General features: G+C 40.4%; 1 protein-coding gene across 1 annotated transcript in view; it reads left to right on the top strand.

Moving 5' to 3' along the window:
* smpdl3a (sphingomyelin phosphodiesterase acid like 3A) overlaps nt 1-27,135 on the top strand; it is a 62,758-nt gene that overhangs the window by 16,060 nt on the left and 19,563 nt on the right. Inside the window, exons 3-4 of the mRNA XM_039748410.1 lie at nt 1,208-1,352; nt 5,671-5,767. Of these exons, the coding sequence (XP_039604344.1) occupies nt 1,208-1,352; nt 5,671-5,767 (242 nt within the window). The remainder of the gene's footprint in view (nt 1-1,207; nt 1,353-5,670; nt 5,768-27,135) is intronic.

Raw genomic sequence — 27,135 nt, 5'->3', positions numbered from 1 at the left:
CCAAGAGCGCAGAGACGACTCATCCGAGAGGTCACAAAAGACCCCAGGACAACGTCCAAAGAAATGCAGACCTCACTTGCCTCAATTAAGGTCAGTGTTCACGACTCCACCATAAGAAAGAGACTGGGCAAAAACGGCCTGCATGGCAGATTTCCAAGACGCAAACCACTGTTAAGCAAAAAGAACATTAGGACTCGTCTCAATTTTGCTAAGAAACATCTCAATGATTGCCAAGACTTTTGGGAAAATACCTTGTGGACTGATGAGACAAAAGTTGAACTTTTTTGGAAGGCAAATGTCCCGTTACATCTGGCGTAAAAGGAACACAGCATTTCAGAAAAAGAACATCATACCAACAGTAAAATATGGTGGTGGTGGTGTGATGGTCTGGGGTTGTTTTGCTGCTTCAGGACCTGGAAGGCTTGCTGTGATAGATGGAACCATGAATTCTACTGTCTACCAAAAAATCCTGAAGGAGAATGTCCGGCCATCTGTTCGTCAACTCAAGCTGAAGCGATCTTGGGTGCTGCAACAGGACAATGACCCAAAACACACCAGCAAATCCACCTCTGAATGGCTGTAGAAAAACAAAATGAAGACTTTGGAGTGGCCTAGTCAAAGTCCTGACCTGAATCCAATTGAGATGCTATGGCATGACCTTAAAAAGGCGGTTCATGCTAGAAAACCTTCAAATAAAGCTGAATTACAACAATTCTGCAAAGATGAGTGGGCCAAAATTCCTCCAGACCGCTGTAGAAGACTCATTGCAAGTTAACGCAAACGCTTGATTGCAGTTATTGCTGCTAAGGGTGGCCCAACCAGTTATTAGGTTCAGGGGGCAATTACTTTTTCACACAGGGCCATGTAGGTTTGGATTTTTTTTTCTCCCTAAATAATAAAAACCATCATTTAAAAACTGCATTTTGTGTTTACTTGTGTTATATTTGACTAATGGTTAAATGTGTTTGATGATCAGAAACATTTTGTGTGACAAACATGCAAAAGAATAAGAAATCAGGAAGGGGGCAAATAGTTTTTCACACCACTGTATATAAACTGTTAGGGTATTGCCATTCTTATCTGTTTGGAAGATTACAGAAAAATAAATACAACTGGCAACCCCAAGCAGATACTTAATCTTAATAGTTTATGTTTATTTTTTCTCCTTCAACTAGTTTAACTGGCTGTTATCTGTTTTATATTTTAGAGACAGTCCACCACATGTTCCTCCAAAGGAGCTTTCCACTGATATTGTGATAAATGTTATACGCAACATGACTAACACTATTCAAGAATTCTTCCCAGATCTTCAGGTCTATCCAGCATTAGGAAACCACGATTACTGGCCTCAAGTAAGCTCTTTACTTTTATGCATTGCATATTTATTTTTTTTAGGTACAAGCTAAATAAAAGAGTTGCACCTCACTGTATTTACTATGTATTCTCAGCTTTACATCCAATTGGTCTGGTACTTTGCCTCTTTTAAAGTTATAATTTTTTATAACTATGTCAGAGTACTTACTAGTGGCTATGGACTATGTTCTTTCCTATTAATGCCTAACAACATGGTGCCCACAGTCTGATCTACCCGGACAACAACAACATGCCCCTACTGAGCATGACTCTCAAATGGTCCATCCTTAAAGACACTCCCTGGTAAACATAGGATTAACACCACCTGGCACTATCTCCAACAGGCCACGGGGAGACTCTCTTCCTCTGCTTGACACATGTCAATTTGGGGAGTGCCCCCTTGTGACGCAACAATTTCAGACCATTCCCTGGGAATCTTACTACCCTGGCCTTATTGCTCACACTTAGTTTACAGTAGAATGTTTGCCTATTGTGTGCTTAGCATCCTACCTGTTTGCTTTGGTCTCATTTCATCTCTTGACAATTATAATTAAGTCATATAATATAAGTGCAGGGTGTAAAACTATTATTTGTAAACATCTGAATTTACTATTTGAGTACTTGTGTGAATGTTGTTTGCAGTAATTACAAATTAAAAGTAACAATAAAACAGACTTTGAAATGGAGTTGTTAATTTCTTGTATTTAAAGAAAAACCTAGGAGGTCCAAACACAAAAGGTACGTCTCTTCTACTGTAAGTATTAGATTTTAAAAACTTAGACACTGAGTCTTTTTAGTGTGGGAATCAAAAGTAATTAGCACATCTCAAAAAGCAAAGATTACAGTTAATTTGATCTTTTATCAGTCATTAAGACATGTGTCTAGTGTTACAAAAACTTGAATTTTATTAAGTCTAAAACTATATACTATGTTGATTCTTCCATTGTGTTGATACCTTTAGCTAGATCTTAGGCATATCTGATACATGAGTATACTTAGGCATTCGTAAGCTTGAGGTCAAATTTGTTAAGTCAGCATGTTTTCAAATTTCACACAACAACTGGAACCAACTGTTATTTAGCTTATGTGTTATAATGATATCATTGAAAGTAATAAAAATGTCAGTGAAACTAATTAGGGATTTAATTTGTTCATTGCCCTGTGAAGGTTGGACACTAATGATTGTATTTTGTCTGTTCACCTGACAGATTTTGCTTTGGACAAAGTAATGGATAAAGTCGGTTCAGAAAATTATTGGATGGACAGTTTTATTAATTGAATTCCTGGTTATTTCATTGTCATAATTTTACTGTCAATCTGAAATTCACAGTATGAAGTGTGATCAAACACCAGTAAAAAAATAAACAAGTTTTATTATTGAACGTTAACCCGGCAAAACTAATGCACTTTTTATAATTCTGCTATGCAACAATTAATAGTAATTAATAGCTGTTCACAAAGCTTCCTGTGCCACTCCGATAAAATGTTTGTCTTGCTTTTATAACCACTCTTGTGTAACTTACTTGGTGTCATCATCACTGGTATAGTGCCACTAATGGAGGTAGCCCATCAGACTGAAGTACAGTTAGTAGTTACACAGGGCCACACATAGATAATAGGGTGAGTGCAGAACCGAGCTATATGAAGAAGGTTAATTAGGCACATCAGCCCCACATATAAGTTGGAAAAGGTGAAGAAGGTGAAGAAGAATCACCTTTCCCTAAAGATATTGTTAAAATGATCATAATGTGGAGATGATCATCTCCACATTATGTTAAAGAAACACGTCATGGGGAGTATTTACTTTTTTCACAGTCTGTGCTGACCATCTAATATGTGGTTAGAATCTTTCCATCATTTGAATCCATGGTTGTCAGTATATCTGTGGTGTCTTTCCCATGGGTAGGAAAACATCTTGGAAGCAGAGCAGTTTATTTTGTATTGTTATATTTATCTGTCCCTCAGTCAAATTATCTGTGGCTTTCTAGTTTTTAGATTCATTATTCATTTATTATGAATATATTTTATCAGTAAGATAATTAATAACTCTGTATATTTCTTCTTCTTCTTCTTCTTTAGGCATCTCCCGTTAGGGGTCACCAAAGTGGATCATCTTTTACCATAACCTCCCATCCTCTGCATCTTGCTCTGTTACACCCACCACATCCATAAACCTCCTCTTAGGCCTTCCTCATTTCCTCTTACCTGGCAGCTCCATCCTTAACATCCTTTTCCCAATATATCCAGCATCTCACCTCTGCACATGTCCAAACCAATACAATCTTGCCTCTCTGACTTTGTCTCCAAACCGTCCAACCTGAGCTGACCCTCTAATGTACTAATTTCTAATCCTCTCCATCCTTGTCACACCCAATGCAAATCTTAACATCTTTAACTCTGCCACCTCCAGCTGTGTTTTCTTTAGTGCCCAACTTGGCCCCTCTGTCTAGCCAATCGCTACAGGTCCTTTTCTCCCTCCTTAGTGTCCAACCTCCAATACAGCTCATTATATACCATTTCTTTAACCTATCTATTCACCTTATGCCTTATCTCCTTGTACTACTGTCTACTTTCTGCATCTCTCTGACTATCCCACTTCTTCTTCGCCAATATCTTCCTCTGTATACTCTCCTGTAATTCCCCATTCCACCACCAGGTTTCCTTTTCCTCCTTCCTCTGCCCAGATGTCATGCCAAGCACCCTTCTTGCTCTCACCCTTACTACTTCTGCCATAGTTGCCCGGCTGTCTGGTAATCTTCACTGCTATCCAGTGCCTGTCTTACCTCCTCCCTGAACTCAGCCTTAAAGTCATTCCTTTTCAACTTTCACATTTTGATCCTTGGCACTGCCCTCACTCTCCTCTTCTTCTTGATCACCAATGTCATCCTAAAGACCACTATCCTATGCTGCCTAATTACGCTTTACCCTGCCACCACTTTGCAGTCTACAATCTCCTTTAGACTGACCCTCCTGCATAGGATATAATGTACCTGTGTGCATCTTCTTCCACTCTTGTACGTCACCCTATGTTGCTCCCTCTTCTTAAAATACGTATTCACCACAGCCATGTCCATCCTTTTCACAAAATCCACTATCATCTGACCTTCTTCATTCCTCTCCTTGACACCATACCTACCCATTACCTCCTCATCTCCTGTGTTCCCTTCACCAACATGTCCAATGAAATCCGCTCCAATGACCACTTTCTATCCCTTGGGTATACTGTCCAGCACTTTATCCAACGCAATCCAGAAATCTTCTTTCTCATCCATCTCACACCCAACTTGCGGGGCATATGCACCAACAACATTTATCATCACACTTCCAATTTCCAGCTTCATAATCTCTGACACAATGTCTGACACTCTTTTCACCTCCAAAACACTCTTGACTTGCTGTTCCTTCAGAATAACCCTTACCCTATTTCTCCTTCCATCCACACCATGATAGAACAATTTGAATCCACCTCCAATCCACATGGCCTTACTCCCCTTTCATTTAGTCTCTTGCACACACAATATATCAGCCTACCTTCTCTCCATCATATCGGCTAACTCTCTTCCTTTACCAGTCATACTGCCAACATTCAAAGTTCCTACCCTCAGTTCCACTCTCTTTACTTTTCTCCTTTCCTTCTTCCTACGGACACCTCTTCCCCCTCTTCTTCTCCTACTTCATCCAGCAGTAGCCCAATTTCCGCCAGCACCCTGTTGGCTAACAGTACTGGTGGTGGCCGTTGTTAACCCGGGCCTCGACCGATCCGGTATGGAAATTTGCATTGTTTTCCGCATATTGGTCTGGCAAAGGTTTACACTGCATGCCCTTCCTGACGTAACCCTCCCCTTTATCCAGGCTTGGAACCGGCACAAAGAAACATACTGGATTGTGCATCCCCTGTAGCTGGGTTAACTCTGCATATTTATTATGCTAATCCTGACCTTGTGTCATAATCTTTTATGTGAAAATAATGATGATATGCTTAAACAAGAAAAAGATCTCACCAGCATATACAAACAGATATCTTCACTTAAGTCTTTTTTATTCACATGTATGTTTTCTTTAAAAACTGAAACTATATCACTGTTGGAAAACTGGTAATTATTGACCAGGCTTGTGTTTTCATTTTAATAAATAGTAGTGGTAGTAATTTAGGAACAAAAACTATATAACATGTATAATATTAAAATACTGTAATTAAAGATTTTTATATACTGTATGGTTCCAGTTTTGGAATGCAAAGAATATTTTCACCATTTTGTAAAAATATAAATACAGCATACAGTTTTTCTCTTTAACATCTCATTTATTTTACATTAGGATCAGCTACCAGTTTCAACAAATAAAATATATGAAGCTGTTGCTGAACTTTGGAAACCTTGGCTAGCACCTGAAGCTCTAAACACTTTGATTAAAGGTAAACCAGTAACTTTTTTACATCTAACAGTAGTCAGTTTTTGATTATTAGGAAATGTTAATAATTCAAATTGTAATATTGTGAATATCTAGTGGTTATACAATGTTTATAATATTTTACTGTTGGTGGTATATAGCTAGGTATTTTCTGATTTTCAGCAAAATTCTCTGTTCTCGTATTTTTTTACTAAAAGTTTGAGTTTTAATTAATATAACTTTACATCTTAGATTTCACTTGGTATTCATCTATGTATCTATGTCTGTACTTAGTCAGGAATGTCAATAATTAGAGTTTCACCTGGGACAGTTTGACATGAAGTGGGAAACGACTATACACAGAGTAACTGCCACTTTTAATTGAACACTTGCATTCATTTACACTGAAGCCTTTTAGAAAGACAAATCAGTCTTTCATATAAGCATATACAGTATTTAGCTCATGGAAAGAAACTGGTGTTCTTGGAGCAACCACAAGATACTATGTGGAGAGTATGGTACTGCCATGCTAAGATGTGGCTTTGGAAGATGAAGTAAAGTCTAAGCACTGTGAACTAAGACTTGTGCTATCCTCTAAACCTGTTTCATTTTCAGAAATAATCATGCAATTTTAAGTATGTTTGGACTTTTTAATTCACAGAATTACAAAAAGTTGGTTGAATGTGATTTTTTGCTAAAGGAATATCTATAATATAAATACAACATGCACAATCAAAAATGCATTTTTTGTTAATAGGTTGGGATTAATCATAATACTTGGAGAATAAAAATTAGACGAATTGCAATTAGAATGTATATATACTGCCTTTAGCCCTATTATCTGGCAGGAGATACTAGCAATACATTTCAGATGAGAATGCACAAAAAAGTTTCTACCCATATGTTATGAAAAACTGGGACATTTTGATTATATGATTACATTAAGTTTAGGTTTGTCAAATATAACTATTGCACTACACATTTTTTATGTTAAGTTGACTTTTAATTACTAAGCACACAAATGTGTATAAGAATTTCAGCCTACTGGTTACATTACTCTGTTATGCCTGGATCCATCTGTGACGATGCGGGTTCTGCTCCATGCTTCCATCTGCTGTTCGGGAGCCCTTGAACCCAGCACCATTGGTAATGTTACTGATGAGCTAGACAGTGAGGCAACAACATAGCAAGGGGATGGTACAAAGTGCAAAAGTGCTTTTATTTATAAACAATCAAAACAAAGTGTTCAAAGTAAAGTGCAGTGTCTTAAAAAACAGTCTTCAATAAATAAATAATCCATAAAACAAACGTGGAGGTAAAAATCAATAAATAGAAAAAACAATTCTTAAAAACGAGGTTAAAAAAAATTAAGTAATCCTTTAAAATTCCATTCAGAGCCCGGTGCTTTTACCCTAGCGTCTCTCCTGCTTCACCCGTCTGGGCCCCGCAGCATGTGAGACGCTTTCTCTGCAACTGTCTTTCACTCCATTTCAAACAGGTCTGGAGGCCTCCTGATCCTGGCTTCGGTCGTGCACTCATCCCAGACTCGAGACTTAGCTTCTCTCCAACGGCTGGGACTCTCAAGCTGGAGATTATCCTCCCAAGACTCCCGACTCCTGCGGTCAGTCGCCCTTCACTGGTCACTCCCGCTACTCGATCACTCAGCGGGAGCGACCACTACTACAACTCCCGGGTGTTGGCATAACACCCAGGCTTCCGTACAGCTGCCTGCGAAAATTCACTCGCTCGCTCCCTCACCCACTCCAGCTCTCTCTCCCTCTCTCTCTTGCGTCCTGCTTTCTCCAGCCACCTCTGTCTTTCTTTCTCTTTCTTTTTCATTTTTTTCTTCCTAGCCAACTCGTGCTTCTGTATATCGAGAGAGGGCATGGCAGCTGCAGCAATTAGCAGCCCCAGGAACAATCACGGATGTGGGCAGTCTCTCACCTGTGCACTTAGATGAGAAACGCCCACATTGCAAATCGCCCCGAGAACTGCTGCAGCCACAACCACCATGCCCCCTCGATAAGCCGTGAGTGTGATGATTATTTATTTAAAACGGGCCTTTGCTGAGAGAGCTGTGGACCCGCTATACCACACCATCTCACTCTTGCATAGTGTCCAATTGGCATAGGCACCCTGCCCTCATCCATCATCTTGTGAATGGTTGTTGTAACAGTAGGTGGTGTTCTTTTATCCTCCCCACTTCCGTTTTTTTCACTCCATAGTTTCTTCTCCTCATTAACTCTCATTTCAAGACTAGTGTGTTTTCTATGTGCTCTATATTGTTTTGTGCATCTTCCTGCTAGTCTTTACCAGTGTAATGCGTTTTCCTGTGGATGATAATGTGTTTTGTTGTGTATATGTGTGGTAAATATGCAGCATATCACATTTTTAAAAGTACACTGCACTCATCCACAGTGATGTTAATGAAAGGGTTAGGAGGAATACATTTTATTGGTATGCTAAGGATTTCCTGTGTTATGCTGCTGTGGAAAAATATACAAGTAAATGTGGCAGTGTGAAAAAGGCTTTGGAGCCAAATTTCCTTCTTTTCCACCCCTTAAAACCCCACAATAACTGTTTTATGTGAGATTTACATTTAACAATTTTTAATGTCAGTTTTGTTAAACTGTATGCAGATTGAAACGTGCCTGCTTTCCTTAACATCCATCCATTATCCAACCCACTATATTATAACTACAGGGTCACGAGGTCCTTAACATATGTATATTCAAAAATATTGTACTGTGTTCCAAAAATCCTAACCATCAAAGTGTACAGTTTAAACTTGTGCAGGTTATGATTATTGATCATAATAAAATTTTGATCTAAAAAAAATCTTGTGAATAGTGAGTTCAAATAACAGCCCCACTAATCTTTTTTGTCCTCCGCCAAACTGGTCTACATGGATTAACTGTCCATTATGCACTCCAAAGCCTAGCTCCATGACTAGGTAAAAACGTCTCTATTCTGAGCTAGATTAAAGTGTTCTCTTGGCCTCATTAAATAGTGGCACACACTGGAATGGTTCACAGCTAAATGTAATGTGGTTGGGAAGAGAATTAACACCAAATCTGAGGCACACCTACCATATGTGTTCATCCCAGGTACCAGAATAGATGACAATGTCATCCAGATAAGTGGCACTGTAGGTATTGTGGGGACACATCACTCTATCCACCTGACCACTTCAGCTTGTTTTGCTTCCAAGAAGTGGTATGGGCATTCTTGGATGACAAACCCCTGGTGTTTTGGGGTTGTTCATTCATTTCCTGAACAGACAAAATGGCTGTTTCAAGCACTTGTCGCTGTTTGGGCAACAAATCCGTTTAAGAGTCATTTTCTGGGCAAAGTAGGAATGAGGCTGCCCTGAGGAAGGTTTGGGATCTCTGTCTTTCCATGGTTTTAGCATATTCACATGGTAGACTTGTTCCACTGGTTAAAGATTTGGTTGTTTCACCAAATAATCAACCAGTCCTTTACTTTCCTTAATTTCATAAGGGCCTTACTAATAATATTTTGGAATGCAACGTGGGAATGAGAACCATGACTCAGTCTCTGGGATGGAATTCACGAAGTGTTGAGCCATAATGATAATAGCGAGCCTGTGGTGTTTGCGCATATTTCATGTTCTTTTTTAAAATAGGTGTAATGTTTTCAAATCTATCATGTAACTTTGTGATATATTTTAGAATATCAGTGGGAGTGCCTCTTCCTTCCAACCCTATGTTAGAATATCCAATAATCCCTGGTGTTCTTCTCCATACAATAACTCAAATGGGGAGCGGCCAGTGGAGGCTTGTGGGACCTCCTGGTGTGTAAATAACGGGATGGGGAGTAGCTAATCCCAGTTCCTCCCATCCTCTCTGAACACCTTGCACAGCATCTGCTTGAGTGTTTGATTAAACCGCTTTACTAAACCATCAGTCTGAGGATGATATACTGAGGCTTTTAAGTGCTTAATTCTGAGTAATTTGGCAACCTCCCTGAATGTCTCAGAGGTGAAAGGCATGTCTTGGTCCATTAGGACTTTTTTAGGGGTGCCAATACGTGCAAAGACCCCTATCAGTTCCCATGCAATGTTTTTGGAACTGGGTACTCCAGAGATATAGCATCTGGATATCATGCAGCATAGTCAGACTTTACTAATATGTATTTAATGGCATGAGTGGAGGATTCAAGGGGGTCCTACAATATCTGTCCCTATGCGCTTGAATGGTACAAGTATGAGAAGAGTGCGGTCCTTTCAAGGAAATCTGCTGCAGCAGACTGGAAACACAAAAGTGGCAGACCTCTTCATTGATCCAAGGCCAATAAAAACTGAGGTTAATCAACTCTTAAGGTCTTTTCGGCTCCCAAATGAGTGACTAGGTTATGGGCATGTGCTCATTCGCTAACCTGTCGCCAGTAAGTTTGTGGAACTAACAGCAATGACCTCACCTCACCCTTATGCTCAGCAACACGGTATAATAAATCATTCTCAAGCACAAAGTCCAGACTCGGTGGCATAAGATATGATGTTTTATTGTCCACCTATCAGAACAACCTGGATAAGTTGTGATGTTGTGGTTCACCTCCCCACACTTGCAACAGTAGGGAAGGTAATGTGTGCTCCTTCTTTGGTTCCTCTGATGACTCAATGTTGTAGAGCAGAGGCCTCATCTGGGACTTGTGGCGATCAACAGGCTATTTCAAGTGCTCAACAATGAGATAATTGATGGATTTATATACTAGCCGCCAGACCAGTGGGCGAGGTAATTGGGGTGGGTATTTACCAGGACGTCACAGGTTATTATTTCGACCAACAAAATCAAAAAATGAGTCTCAATATTGTCAGGAGCGTGTAATTGCAACAATACCTGAGACTGACCCATCAATTGTTCTATTGGAGAGTCTCACTGTTTGATTGTGTAAGTCTGTGTTCCCCCATTTGGACTTTTAATATCTGGAGTTCTGTTGCCAGGGTTTGAAGAAGGGCTGTCATGTTATGTTGCTCCATCATAGCAACAAATCCTGCCAACTACGCAACTGTAAAAGAATGAAAGGACAATGATAAAGATTTGGAGTGCCTACCCAGTAATCCTATATGATTAGTTCGGAAAAAAAAACAAAAAAAAAAACAAGCAAATGATGGCAGAGAGTTTTAAGTTTATGGCAGAACTGGCAAAGATGGCAGAGCTTCCAGTTTTCAGTCCTCCTGGCAGGTAGAGGCATGTCCAGGCAGATGGACACTGGAAGTGATGACAGCAATGTTCTAGCTATCAATTAGCCGATCTGCAGAAAGAGGGAGAGAGAAAGGCATTAAGAAATAGCACCAACCCCTGGTGTGGTGGTAGAATTACAATCACTAGAGCCCTTCAGCTGTCCCCTATGTGCACGCTCCTGGCAATTTGATAAGAAAGAACATGGCTGATTATTAAGTCCATTGGCATAAGCATATAGCTGGAGGAAAATGTAGTACATCAATACTTAAATGTTTAACAGAAGTATATCAAATGTCCAACTATAAAACACTGTGGCTGTATATGCATCTATCTATCTATCCATTAGTGGAGCCAGTGTGTAATGTTGTGCTAGTTTCTGATTTCTCTCAGGATAGGCTTCAGGATACCATAACAAAGAATTCTATAATAAGGCTTGAAAATGGCTGGGGCCAGGGTTGTTGGTGGTGGATGGATACCCTACCTAAAAAACATTTAGTGTAAATCACAAAATATACTATATAAAAATGAATCCAGAGTCATAGCAGTTTATCACTTATCTTGTTTCAGATGGTGTAAAAGTCTTGAAATAACAATGACACTGCATTTCTTTTATAGGTAAATCTTTATCTTAGTTTAATTAGTAAGAAAACAGGTGTGACCAGTAAGTAAGCTAAAGAGGGCATAAAATGACCACCCACAATCCCCTTTTATAGATTGTATTCATCATATTTTTGGTGTTCAACAGAGATTATTCTTACGCAGACTGTTACAACTGTAAATGTAGCAGAAGATATATAGAGTGGTGTGAAAAGCTATTTGCCCCCTTCCTGATTTCTTATTCTTTTGCATGTTTGTCACACAAAATGTTTCTGATTATCAAACACATTTAACCATTAGTCAAATATAACACAAGTAAACACAAAATGCAGTTTTTAAATGATGGTTTTTATTATTTAGGGAGAAAAAAAATCCAAACCTACATGGCCCTGTGTGAAAAAGTAATTGCTCCCTGAACCTAATAACTGGTTGGGCCACCCTTAGCAGCAATAACTGCAATCAAGCGTTTGCGATAACTTGCAGTGAGTCTTTTACAGCGCTCTGGAGGAATTTTGGCTCACTCATCTTTGCAGAATTGTTGTAATTCAGCTTTATTTGAGGGTTTTCTAGCATGAACCGCCTTTTTAAGGTCATGCCATAGCATCTCAATTGGATTCAGGTCAGGACTTTGACTAGGCCACTCCAAAGTCTTCATTTTGTTTTTCTTCAGCCATTCAGAGGTGGATTTGCTGGTGTGTTTTGGGTCATTGTCCTGTTGCAGCACCCAAGATCGCTTCAGCTTGAGTTGACGAACAGATGGCCAGACATTCTCTTTCAGAATTTTTTGGTAGACAGTAGAATTCATGGTTCCATCTATCACAGCAAGCCTTCCAGGTCCTGAAGCAGCAAACCAACCCCAGACCATCACACTACTACCACCATATTTTACTGTTGGTATGATGTTCTTTTTCTGAAATGCTGTGTTCCTTTTACGCCAGATGTTACGGGATATTTGCCTTCCAAAAAGTTCAACTTTTGTCTCATCAGTCCACAAGGTATTTTCCCAAAAGTCTTGGCAATCATTTAGATGTTTCTTAGCAAAATTGAGACAAGCGCTAATGTTCTTTTTGCTTAACAGTGGTTTGCATCTTGGAAATCTGCCATGCAGGCCGTTTTTGCTCAGTCTCTTTCTTATGGTGGAGTCGTGAACACTGACCTTAATTGAGGCCTGCAGTTCTTTAGATGTTGTCCTGGGGTCTTTTGTGACCTCTCGGATGAGTCGTCTCTGCGCTCTTGGGGTAATTTTGGTCTGCCAGCCACTCCTGGGAAGGTTCACCACTGTTCCATGTTTTTGCCATTTGTGGATAATGGCTCTTACTGTGGTTCGCTGGAGTCCCAAAGCTTTAGAAATGGCTTTGTAACCTTTACCAGACTGATAGATCTCAATTACTTCTGTTCTCATTTGTTCCTGAATTTCTTTGGATCTTGGCATGATGTCTAGCTTTTGAGGTGCTTTTGGTCTACTTCTCTGTGTCAGGCAGCTCCTATTTAAGAGATTTCTTGATTGAAACAGGTGTGGCAGTAATCAGGCCTGGGGGTGGCTACGGAAATTGAACTCAGGTGTGATACACCACAGTTAGGTTATTTTTAACAAGGGGCAATTACTTTTCACACAGGGCCATGTAGGTTTGGATTTTTTTCTCCCTAAATAATAAAAACCATCATTTAAAAACTGCATTTTGTGTTTACTTGTGTTATATTTGACTAATGGTTAAATGTGTTTGATGATCAGAAACATTTTGTGTGACAAACATGCAAAAGAATAAGAAATCAGGAAGGGGGCAAATAGTTTTTCACACCACTGTAGCTGTTCTAACCTTTCCACCTCTAATATGCAAATGTAGTTTCTGTTGTTTTGACCTACTCCATGAAAGATCTCAAGACTACTCTGAACTTTTTTAGCTAGGCCCAAAAGAGCCTACCAATATATCATTTACCAAAATATCTCTGACTAGTACTCAGAAATCACTGACTATGAAAGTACTCTGGAAGATGTTATCGCTTTCCATGCCATGACAGCCAAATGCCCCAAAAGGTAGCCATTGTGATGAAAGATCAGCATCACATCAACTATTCTAACACCATCTTCAGGAAACTAAACTGTTGTGTTTTCAGAAGGAAGTCAAGCTAATGGTCTATACGTTATCTGCAGTTATCTGCATTATTACTCTCCTATAAATAGGAAGACCTGAGTTATTTACTGTTGTCCCACGAAAGATCATGAAAGATTCTATTAATGCTGTCTCTGAAAGATTCTTCATATCAAGTGATTGGATCGGTGCTTGCATTCTGTGCTCCTCACTGAGGGAACGATGACTATTATCAAAGCTATAATCCTGTAGTACCAATTGTGCTAAAAGGAGCAATTCATCAGAAATTTAACCTTTTCCCTGCCAAATTTTATAAGAAATTCTCAACTCAGCTAGCTCCCCTTTTATTTGCAACATTTACGGAAGCTAGAGACAATAAAATTCTACCTCAAACTTTTCACCAAGCATTAATTACCATCTTTCCTAGAAGGATGGAGAAAGTGCTCCCCTCGGTAATATCACAAGACCAAACTGGATTTATTAATGGCAGACACTTAGTTTCCAATCTTCGATGCCTGTTTAATGTAATGTGTTCACCCATAAAGTCAAACACCCCAGAGATATTATTATTGTTGGATGCAGAAAAAGCATTTGATATGGTTGAATGGAACTACCATTTCATTTCATTAGAGAAATTTGGGTTTGGTCCGAACATTTCAGCATAGCTCAAACTACTGTATACCAATCCAGAAGCTTCAGTTTGTATTAACAACAGTAATTCAGACTACTTTAAACTAGAACGTGGTACCAGACAAGGATGCCCCTTGTCACCACTGCTGTTTGCAATCGCCATTGAGCCACTGGCAGTTCACTGTTAAAATGCTCATGAGATAAAAGGGATTATCAAAGAAGAAGTGGAACAGAAAATTTCTCTATATGCAGATGATATGGTACTATATATATATATCAGACCCACAAAATGCTGTGCCTGCAGTCCTAACACCACTAACAGAATTTCAAAGAAAATATTTCTGATCTTTTTTATTTGAATAAAAGTGTGCTCTTTCCAGTGAACTCTCAAGCACACAATGTTAGATTGGACACCTTCCCTTTTATCATCGAAAATCAGTTTAAATACCTAGGGGTAAACATCACAAGTAGACATAAAGCTCTTTATCAACAAAATTTTGCCGTCTGTATGGAAAAAATTAAGCAAGACTTGCATAGATGGTCAACCCTTTGTCTCACTTTAGCTGAAAGAATTAACATCGTTAAGATGAATATTCTTCATAAGCTTCTCTTTTTATTTCCAAACATTTCAATATACATCAATAAATCATTTTTTAAGAAATTAGAATCAACCATAACCTTTATTTGGAATTCAAAACATCCATGAATCCAAAGGGCGACCCTACAAAGACCTAAGGCAGAAGACAGCATGGCTCTACCTAAGTTTCAATTTTATTACTGGGCAGCAAATATACAAGCTATATAAACCTGGACATGGACACAAATAGATGAACATACACAGGCTTGGTCCACAATAGAAATAAATTCCTGCAGTACTTCTTTATATTTCTTGCTTTATACACCACTAAATACAAGTTAACGCCAGTATGCTTCACTCACTCAGAATATCGAACCAATGTAGGAAGTATTTTAAGATAGAGAAGCTTTTATCTGTGGCTCCTCTGCACAACAACCACCTTTTTGCACCTTCTCAAATGTACGTAGTTTTTAATGTCAGGAAAATATTCAGGATTAAATCACTTAGAGATCTGTACATAGACAACGTCTTTGCATCCTACAAGCAATTACACTCCAAATTTAACTTTCCAGCAACACATTTCTTTCATTACCTTCAAATTAGAAACTTTGTTAAACAGAAACTGCCCAATTTTCCTCACCTCCCACCTACCTCTATGCCGGAAAAAATATTGATCAGTCCTGAGGACTCAGACTGCATTTCCATAATATATAAAACCATTTTACAGTCCCTCCCTTTCAAAGATCTCAGAGTACAGTGGGTAAAGGATCTCTCACTCAACATCTCAGAAAAGGAGTGGAAGGTAGCAATGCACAGAATTAACTCGAGCTCCATCTGCGTAAAGCATAGAATTATTCAACTCAAAATGATATATTAAGCACACCTATCTCGCTTAAAATTATCCAAAATGTTTCCAGGGAAAGATCCAACCTGCGAACACTGCAATCAAGTTCCAGCCTCACTGGACCACATGTTTTGGGTCTGTACCAAATTAACATAATTCTGGACCAAAATCTTTAAATGCCTTTCAGACAGCCTCAATCTCGAAACCCATTAACAGTTGTGTTTGGTGTACTTCCAGATGGCCTTAAAGTGAAGAAGGACAAACAAACTGTAATTGTCTTTACTACACTATTGGCACGTAGACTTATCTTGCTCAACTGGAAGAATCCTAACTCTTCTATTATAAGTCAGTGGGTAACTATTATAACTGTAACTGTTATAAACTATTTGAAATTGGAAAAAGTCAAATTTGCACTTAGAGGATCTGTACAAAACTTTTTCAAAACCTGGTAGGATCTAATCAACATTTTAGAATAAGCATTTAAATTGAGGAAGCAGGTTTTCTCCCATCTTTTACTCTATTTATCTTTATTCATTTATAAAATTATCTATTTACTTATTTTTACTAGCTTAAAGTTTTACTCTGCTGGCCTAGCTGTCTTTCTCAGGGGTGTGGGTTGATTTGTTTCTAACCTATTTTTGTAAAACTTGATTTATTTGTATGGAATGTTATTTGGTTTTAATAAAATTAATAAAATAAAAAAAAGAAATTTAATCTCTCTGAAAAACCCTCTACTCTTAGATGAGCCAAAGCTGCAGAATCCAAAGTGTCCATGAGAAGCTGTTCAATGATGCCCTCAGGACCTATCTTGCAAAAAGCCAGATCATCCTCACTAGTTGAAAATTGTGAAACATGTCTTATGGTGCTGCATACATCAGTAAATGGCAGTTCACCTTGAGACCATCTGGTTCTTTGCTGAGGCAGGTGAAAGATGGCAACAGATGGGGAAGGAGAACACAGATTTGAAGAAACTCCTTTCCCATTGTCATCTAACGTTGCAGAAATAACTTTGATGGTTGTCATTTGCATTATTTTCCTTTTAAGTAGTAATGAGAATGTTTAAGGAGCAAGATACAAAGTATGTACAGCTGGTGCTATTGCCTATTCAGAAAAATACTATAATGAGAAAAACTTTTGACTCTGTCTTGCTTTCTGATTTATGATTGTATATTTCTCACAGTGAGTTTGATCAAACCTTTTGTGGATTGTAATTCTATCCAGAAGACACTCTGAGTGACAGACAATTTTTCTTTTGTTCCTTTATTAGATTTATAAAATGATATTTCAGTAGGTATGATGCAGAACAACTGAGCATACAATAAGTAATATCATATTTCATATTAAATTCTACACCATCCAAATCCCATCTGGAGAGCGCTGAAATCAGAGAGCCCAAAATGTAGTTGTCAATCAAGGATATTGAAATATCTAAAACAGGCCCGCATGTTTACTTAAGAACAACATTAATACATCTTTGCCAGATTCTAAAGAAGCTTTGGACAGGTCCTCAAAATTGTAATATTTTTCATGTTTTAAATATAATAGGACATTCCAAATGTGCTACAGTGCCTTAATTACGTAAAGCAAGGTGAAAAGCAAACCGTATATTTAAAGATACTTTATTTATTAGTTTTATTTGAATTATTTATATTTTATTTTACTGGGTTGGGCTGGTACCCTGTCCAGGGTTTGTTTCCTGCCTTGCATCCTGTGTTGGCTGGGATTGGCTGCAGCAGACCCCCGTGACCCTGTAGTTAGGATATAGCAGGTTGGATAATGGATGGATGGATGGATGAATATTTTATTTTATTTTTTTGAAAGCCAGAACATTACAATAATATGCTTCTCAATTAAAAAAATAATAACATAACAAATACAACTTTACTTCAAAATCAATACAGAAGAAAACAAATGAAAATCAAAATACAAAGAAAACAAAACAAGATTCAGTCCCAACTCAATAAAACAAAATATTGTCACATGGTTTGCATACTGAAATTTTATCCAATCCCTCAAGTGTATAAGGAGTAATAGTCATCTGTTAAAACAAATATTTATTCCCAGCATAGTTTAAATCGGGGACAATCACAAAACATATTAATAATGAAGTTGCTCACAATCAGGGTGTTAGTCTGAGAACATTTTAGATAATCTGATAAGGATCAGTGTTGATCAGTGATTTCGCCAAAGTATTGTTCGCCCTTGATCGTTGAGTTATTTACTGATAGTTCTGCCAGTTCACAAAAATGTTTCTCCTCAGCGCCCCATTATGCTTTCCAAGGCCAGTGCAACATCCCCTGGAGCTGTAACAACCAACATTGGATGGGACTGCCCCCCGGGTATATAATGCTTATCATCTGCATGGTCCTGGGTATGACATTAAACTGCTTCCGGTCCTGCAAGCGGTTCTCCAACTTGCATGGAAATCATGGGGGTTGGTGGCAGGATTGGCACTGCAGCCACCGTGAAAAAACTTCATGCAGCTCTGAGACGACAGACAGGACTCTTTACTGCTCTCCACAGGAGTAGCTGTGGGTGGCTGCTCACTTTATGTAGGGATGGGGGAAAGCCACGTGTACCCTCATCCTTGGAAGAGTTAAAACCGTCAGAGAACCACTGGGATCAGGTCTGTTGGGGATTGGAACTGGTTTGGTGCTGATGGGTCACCCTCTGCATTGCAGCACTTGGTTCCCTATTTGAGGTGGCCCATCTGGGTAGGCACGTGGAACATCTTGTCTCTCTGGCATGATGATCATCTTCCTCTGTTGTTGGAGGAGCTTTGCAAACTCCACATTTCAGTGACGGCACTCTCTGAGGTGTGCAGACCTGGGACTGGCCAGATCTCTGTAGGTATGTATACCTTGTATTGATCCTGATTAGCTCTGATGGCTGTCATACTCAGGGAGTAGCTGTTGCTGTGACGGATCAGCTCCTTCTGATTGTGTCCAATTTCACTCCTTTCAACAAGCATATTATAAGGTACTCTCTGGGTGTTGTCTCAGTGTATGCTCCAACTGTGGTGAGTGATGTCTGGATGAGGGAGACATTTTATTCGCAGCTTCACTTGGCGGTTGATGGCTGACCATGAAGTGAAACTCCTGTGGTCATGGGTGACTTCGGTGTGACCACTGTCACTGACTGGGTAGGCTATGAGGATTGTCTCAGTTCCCATGGATCTGGTAACTGTAGTGAAAGTGGCTCCATGTTCCTTGACTTTGCAAAAGGTCAGGGGCTGCAGATCGCTGGATGCTGGTTCCAGCTCCCTGAGCTGCATCATTGGACTTGATACTCCAGTACTGGTGGTGCAGTGAAGGACATCAATCACATCATCTTGGGTACACACTGGAGGATCTTACAAAATTGTAGCATCTACAGAAGTGCCCAGTTTGTGAATTCTGACCACAGACTTGTTTTTGTTACTCTGAAGATCCAGCTTAGGTCCAGGAGGCTACCTGGTTAGACTCCAAGATTAGGCTGTTTCTAATGAGTCTGTGCGCAGTTTGTATGAGGAACTTACAGACTTGGGTGCGAGTGGTTTCCTAATGTGATGTGGGAGACCTTCCATGACAAAACCCTGCAGGATGCTGAGGGTTGTGTTGGTGTTACCAGTGTTTCCAGAAGGATTTGTGTCATTTCACAGGGCACCTTGGATACCATTGAGAGAAGTCACAATGCATGGCTTGATGGCAACTCTGGTCTGCACTGGGAACTGAGAAGGACATCTATGAGAGCTCTGAAGGCAGATAACAAGGTGTTTGTTAGAGGAATCTAAGAGCATGTGACACACCATCTGTGGCCTAGTGACTCACATCCTGCTTACAGAGGATTATGCACATCCAAATTTGTTTCTTGGAGAATCACAGGCAGGGCAGCTGATGGAACGGTCCTAATAGATGACACCGCAGTTGTTACCTGCTGGCTGGTTACTTTGAGCAGCTGTTTAAAGCTGATCCTCTGGCTAGGATGTTGGATATCTCTGGGTCCACAGTTCTTGAGGCTGATCCTCCAATTAGCTTTGAACTACCCAATCTCACTGAGATTGCACAGGCAGTGTACCAGCTGAGAGTAGGGAAGGCTGCAGTGATCTGAGGTGAACATTTCTTGATATTAAGGCAATCTTTACTTCTGTTTGGGATATGGGCATCATCCCAACTGACTGAAAAGTGGGACTTGTTGTCCCTATCTGGAAAGGGAAGAGTGATCGCCTGGATTGCAACTTCATGGGAATATCACTGTTCTCAGTGCCAAGTAAGGTCCTTAATAAGGTCATCGTCCATAGGATCCTTGTTCACTTGCTCACCTACCAGTGACCAGAGCAGTCTTGTTTTACGCCTAAGAAGTCTACCATCGACTGCATTCTGGCACCATGGGTTCTCATGGAGCGCAATCTCAAATATCAGCAGAATGTCTTGGCAGCTTTTGTTGATTTTCGTAAAGCAGTCAACTCGGTAGATTGAGCTGCCCTGTGGGACATCCTGAGACTTTGTGGAATCCCCTTAATGTTGCTGGATATCATAGCGGACCTGTACATTGGTACTGTGAGTGCTGTGCAAAGTGGCAGAACCTCTGCATTTTTCCCAGTTGATTCTGGGGTCTGTCAGGGGTGTGTTCTTGCTCCTGCTTTATTCAGTGCTTGCATGGACTGGGTGATGGGCAGGTTCGTGGGGACCAATGGCTGTAGGCATCTGTTGGTGAAGAGAGATTCACTGAACTTGACTTTGCTGACGATGCTGTCATGTTCGCAGAGTCAATGGAGGCTCTGATCGGGGCTCTCGAGAGACTGAGTGAGAAGTCTGAGCGTCTCGGCTTGCAAGTGTCCTGGATAAAAACCAAGATCCAGACCTTTAATGACCTCTTGGGCACAGTCATCAGCAATGTGTCTGTTTGCGGAGGGTGTGTTGACCTTGTTGAGAGATTTACTTACCTTGGCAGTGACATTTATGTCTCTGGTAACTCTTCCTATGAAGTCATTAGATGGATTGGGATAGCATGAGGGGTCATGAGGTCGCTGGAAAGTTGTGTGTGGCGCTCACTATATTTTTTTAAAAGGACAAAGGTGCAAGTCTTTAGAGTCCTTGTGTTTCCTGTTCTGCTATATGGTTGCGAGACATGGACACTATCCAGTAACCTGAGGTGAAGACTAGACTCCTTTGCCACTGTATCTCTTTGGAGAATCCTTGGGTACTGTTGGTTTAACTTTATGCCAAATGAGCAGTTGCTTATGGAGTCCCGAATGAGGTACACTACCTGCATTGTAGGAGCATCAGTTATGGCACTGCGGTCATGTGCCGCGATTCCCTGAGGGTGATCCGGTTCATGTCTACGTAACACCTGGCTGTGGGGGATGGGACTGGACTGCATGTCTGCCTGGGGGTGTTGCCAACCAGGATACCAAGTTGTTTTGTCATGCTGTGGATGCGGCAACCCGTTGTACCAGTTCATATCATCATATTACAGACTTAGTTAGTGGTAGAACAGATAAGTAAATAATGCATGTTATCAAAATTTTATTTTTATGAAACATACAGCGTAAATAATAAATTATCTCTGGTTGTTGCCAAATGTGCAGGTCGATCTTTGACTTCTATGTCAGTATTAGAGAAAGAGGTGTGTGCCCTATGCATGCATAATTTGCCACGTATAGATAAAAAACAAACCCTGAAGGCACCTTTCGCTCCCACCCCCAAACAAAGGAGACTATATTAGATAATAATAATAACAAAAGATTTATTACTATGTACAAGACATTTCTATCTTTTTGATTGGAGAAAAAATGCAAAGCGTTAGCATAGACAGTTTGGAGTGCCTTCAGCGCGATTCAAAAAATATAAGACAATCATGACACGCCACTTTAAAATTTCTGCCTTTGAAAGATCTACATATGTTTTTTTAACTTTTGACTGCAGTTTTGGCATTTCTGCTTTATTTTGACAAAATGTACAGTATGTATGCACATCTCCAACTGCATTCTTTCTTCTTTGATCTCAGAGAAGCATGGTGGTGCAGTGGTTGGAACTGCTGCTGCACAGCTCAGGTCATCTTTTTGGGCACAATAATCAGTTCAGTATAGTTAAGAGACTTTACCATACCACTCAGGTACACTTTAAAGATGATTGCATCTTTATAATCCAGTCAAATCTAGTTCAGTTACTCCTGAGTTTGGCGATATTTCAGTGAAAATGTCCATGATTTCTCCAAACTCAACGTGAAGCGAACACCTTGAAATTAATTTTATCACTAATAAGGGTGTGGAGCGTGTAATGTTTCTTTGAATTACACCATGTTTTGCAGTTCACAGATGTTGTTTATCTAAGGTTCTGATTGAAAGGTCCATTACACAATCTCAGATTATCTGGGGTGAAGTTTTTCAAAGAGAGTGATAAGAGTATGGAAATACCTTCCCCCTGTAATATTGAAGGATGACTAAGAACAGCTGGCAATTATCTTTAAACAAAATGTTTGACTTATATATATCAGAAGTGATGTGTTTGTTAGCAGATTAAATTTGAGGTATAAACGAAGAATTTAAATAAATCATCAAGCGCTGAGAAACTAACAGACACTGTTTAAGTTAACTATGGTTGAAAAAGATTATTTACATGCACAGATTCAATTCACGGTAGTGTCTTATGCTTAATTGATGGTGTGAGACTCACCCGGACACCACCAGTCGGAAACCCCATCTTTATCAAAAGCACACGTTTATTTCTCACAAATAAACACAGGTTTCAGTTCCAAACACCACACAAAGCATACAGCAATAATCCCCACAATGAACTCTTCCTTCTCACAGTCCTTAGCCGCCTCTATTCTCCTCTTGGGAGCTTTGTCCTACTCCCACTCCTGACTCTGGCTCCCCGACTGTACTAAGGAGGCGGCGCCTTTTATTCCCGCCCGGATGTGCTCTAGGTGGGTGGTGATGATCTTCCGGCAGCACTTCCTGGTGTGGTGGAAGTGCTGCCCTTTGCACCGGAAGCACTCCGGGCGTCCCTGGCAGGTTTATCCGCCATCTTTCCTGGTGTGGCGAAAGTGACAGTTCCCTGGGTCCAACGAGGGTTAAGGCGCCCCCTGCTGGTGGCCACAGTTCCCAACAGACCAGAACCTCTTTGTCCCTTTCCTTTGGTCCTCTCTTTGCCCAGGGCGGTTGCCCCCTCATGACCCGGATGCTATTACTGTCCCTTTCCGGTCCCTCCAGGTAATGACCCCGGCAATCTGCCACAATGCCCCTCCGCCAGTGAAGACTTGTCGGTTGAAGCGGCCAGTCCCGCGAGGGTATATTTTGTCTGAAGCGGGCATAACCTGACATCTCCCATGGCCTGGTCCTATAAAAAAGAAAGACCTAGGGGCGCTAGAATAAGGCCAACGCTCCCCCCTTTGACCAGCACCCTGGTCGCCAAAACCTTGGTACCCGCTCCGTGCCTCTCGTTCCCCTGCCTTTGGGTTGACAACAGGGGCCTCCCTTTTCTGCAACATCTCCGCTGACTTTGGGGCTTCCCTCTACACTCACAGAGGGTGTCCTGTCACGTTACGTGAGCTCACGGGCTCACGTCTCCCTTTGTAGGAAGAACCGGTTTTCCTCCAACAATTCTTCCTATTTCTATGGGGCATTCTGATGGCTTGGGTCTTCCTACGGGAAAGGAAAAGACCCCTTGCCATCTACGCCCCTGCAGAATGATGCAAGACTGATGCTGGCTCCGGCAGTAGAGCACAAAGACCCACGGCACTCATCAGCCGTGTCTTCGCTCCACCCCGTCCAAGCGATCAGCACTTCGTGTCACTTCCACTGTCTGAGAAGCGGCTACTCGTTCTCCGGAACTGCACAATACCGGGAAACATTCACATGCTTCTCCTCTTTGCTTTACGGTATCGGTTTTACGCACCTTTACCGCCACGAACCCCCGGCCAAAGATTTCAGTGTTGCGCTCTTCTGCCCTGTGACGTCCCGTCTGACGTGGCACGACCGCCTTTCCCTTCAGCTCGTCCACACAGACTTGGAGGTCGTGTTCTACCTGCTTGATCCTCTGCATTAATCAAAGCACCTTCTCCGAAACATCCTGATCTGCAGGTAGAAAATACTCATCAGCCAGTGGAGGACTTAATTTTAAATCGTTCCTACTCACCGACTGTTCTTTCTAGGGCCTTCTTCCAGGATTCACCGGACCCTTCCCTCGCTCGAGATGGACGTTCGCCTGTCCCATCGTCAACCAATCACCAACGGGAGCACGGCACACATCGTCCAATCCCATGCCTGTCACAGGGAGGGACTTCCGGTCTGTCGCCATCTTCTCCTTTCCCCAGAGGGGTCTGTGAGACTCGTTGCAGCCACTCTGCCTTGGCTTCTGGAGACGTGGCGGATCTTTCACTTCCTCTAGCGACACCGTCCCGGCTTCGCTGATAGGATCGGCATACCCCAGCCAGTGACGCGATTTCAGGTAGGCTCCTTCGGACGCGTCAGTGGCTGTGCCTACCTCATTACCTCCGGAGACGATGAACGCTGGGGAATCCCCTTCTCCTCAGCCTCGGCTGGCCTCCCTCACCCCCCTCGGGTGGAAGACGGCACTTCGGAGAATCTCTGACAGGCCTCATGGTGATTTGCGGAACGTCCACGGTGCATGTGCATGGCTGACTGAGGTCCTGGGCAGCTCAGAAAAATTTTATTTGCAGGGTCCCCCACTTTGTGATTCCAAAATGGTGATTCCAAAATACAGAATGTCTGAATTCCAAAACTAATTAAACCCAGAAGTTTAAGTATATAAAATGCCTCTCAGGTGTGAAGATTTATGACACTAAGGCTGAAATGGACTTCCTATATGGCAAAAAAGTATGCACATTATTTCTATAAATTTGAACAAATGTGAGGTATTAAAGAGCTAATGTCTGAGATGTAATTGTGTCACCTTTCCAAGATTAGATTAGATTAGATACTGTAGATAGATAGATAGATAGATAGATAGATACTTTATTAATCCCCAAGAAATTCACATACTCCAGCAGCAGCTTACTGATAAAAACAATATTAATTAAAGAGCAATAAAAGCACAGTGCAAGTTAAAAAATGCAAGGTGGAGAGTGTGAGGCAGGTATAACAGTCTATAATCTTGTATAATGTTAACGTTTTCCCCCCCGGGTGGAATGAAGTGTCGCATAGTGTGAGGGAGGAACAATCTCCTCAGTCTGTCGCTGAAGCTGCTCCTCTGTCTGGAGATGATACTGTTCAGTGGATGCATTGGATTCTTCATGATTGACAGGAGCCTGCTCAGTGCCCTTCGCTCTGCCACAGATATCAAACTATCCAGCTCCATGCCTACAATAGAGCCTGCCTTCCTCACCAGTTTATCCAGACGTGAGGTGTCCCTCTTCTTTATGCTGCCTTCCCAGCACACTACCGCATAGAAGAGGGCGCTCGCCACAACCGTCTGATAGAACACCTGCAGCATCTTATTGCAGCTGTTGAAGAACGCCAGCCTTCTAAGGAAGTATAGTCGATTCTGTCCTGTCTTGCACAGAGCATCAGTATTGGCAGTCCACTCCAATTTATCATCCAGTTGCACTCCCAGGTATTTATAGGTCTGTAATCTCTGCACACAGTCACCTCTGATAACCACAGGGTCTGGGAGGGGCCTGGGACTCCTAAAATCCACCACCATCTCCTTGGTTTTGCTGGTGTTCAGTTGTAGGTGGTTTGAGTCGCACCATTTAACAAAGGGATGTGGACTACTGCAGAATGTGGCCCATTCACTAATTGTTACAGATGAAGTGTGCCTATACAATCATAGCCATTGTTAATAATTGGTATAATTTTTTTGGGAAAGGCCTGTTTTTTTCCAGACAGATATTATCCTAACTAATCATTACACCATTTAAGCCATAGTGTTATGGTTTTAAATTGTAGGATTTCTTTTATTCCATCTGTTATTTTCCTATAGCTGATAACCAAAATCCCTGTTGTGGGGCATCTCAAAAATGAAGTCCTGTAACAATCCAGACTGTTCATAAGTACAGTAATTCCTAATTGGTGGAACAAGCTGCCCACTTCTATCCGAACTGGTGACACCCTAAATGTGTTTAAGTAATGACTGAAAATTCTACTGTTCTGTGAAAATCTGTCAAATTGTTAATGAATGTTTTTTGCTCTGTGGATATCTGTCGTATTGTTAATTGATCTTTTTTTTTTTTTTGTTATGCTAGATTTATAGCTCTTCACTTGTGGTGAGAAACTTTTGTAACCTGGCCTGATATCTATGTTCAAAACAGTCCCTAAACTGATGTTATGGTGGCCTCATTTGAAAGTTGCTTTGGATAAAAGCGTCAGTGAAGAAAATAAATACACATGTAAAAGAGGGCATGTGCATGCTGATGATAAATGTGGGCACTGTGTAAATAGTGATATGTCTTCCTTGCCTAACCAAAGGTGCAAGTCATGGGTGCAGTAAGGTCTATACAGAGGAATAATTAACAAAAGTAAAATATTTTAATATATTATTAATTCTTTTGCCAACCTACTTGTCCAGTTTACTGTCTGTTAGCAGCTGTGGTATGTCATTAGAAACAGGTCTGAATTAGACTGTTCATACTCAGAATGCAACCATCAGGGAAATCAACATAAAAATATTTTTTAAATCAAAAGAAACTGGAGTATCTGAAGTAAATCCATATAAATACAGAGACTGCACTCAAACATGTCTTATCTTGAAATTTTATATATATGCAAACACAACTTCTGACTTTACAATGGAATTTTCAAAAGCTTGATATTTCTCTCTTTCTTTCATGTACTTTAAATTAATAATGTGTATGGATTAAAAAGAAATACTGCTGTAATTACTGGTATTTTAAAGGAATGTCACTCTTAGAAAAGATTTTAGTTTAATTATAGAAGGCCCGTATTCGGGTTAAGCGGATTAACGAACAGCTCTCAAACTTTAATAATGCATGTCTGATTCTAGGTAGTGGGTGTTAACATTGCTGCTCTATTTTTATATTTTTATTGCTTTTCAATTTTTCAAAAATATTTCTGAATAACATTTTCTTAGGTTGCAACATATCAGGTAGATGAAAAATGATTGGTGCTTTTAGAATCAAAAAATTAGGCACTTTTAGTAGTAAACAAAAAATATTTGAAAACTCAGTTATATTTAATGGAAAAGTAATAGCAAGTTTTATGATGTAGAAGTATACAAATGTTTAAAATGTATCTTTAGATACTGTTTTATATATTTTATTAGTGAAACAGTATGTAAATAGCAAAGTTCATACAACTCTCCCTACCATGTAATAACATTTCAGGTAGATATTTATTTCAGCAAGTAATCAATTTACTTTGGCTCTGTGTTGGATATGTCTGTTTTATAGTGTTATTTGTAAATCTAGTTTAATTACTGAGACATTTAGAAAAACAGTGGTTATAATAGAGATCTCTAATGGCTCTCAGATTGCACTGACAAACACAGC

Source organism: Polypterus senegalus, chromosome 3 (assembly GCF_016835505.1).
Source record: "Polypterus senegalus isolate Bchr_013 chromosome 3, ASM1683550v1, whole genome shotgun sequence".
NCBI lineage: Eukaryota > Metazoa > Chordata > Cladistia > Polypteriformes > Polypteridae > Polypterus > Polypterus senegalus.
This window is presented reverse-complemented; position numbering and strand designations above follow the sequence as displayed.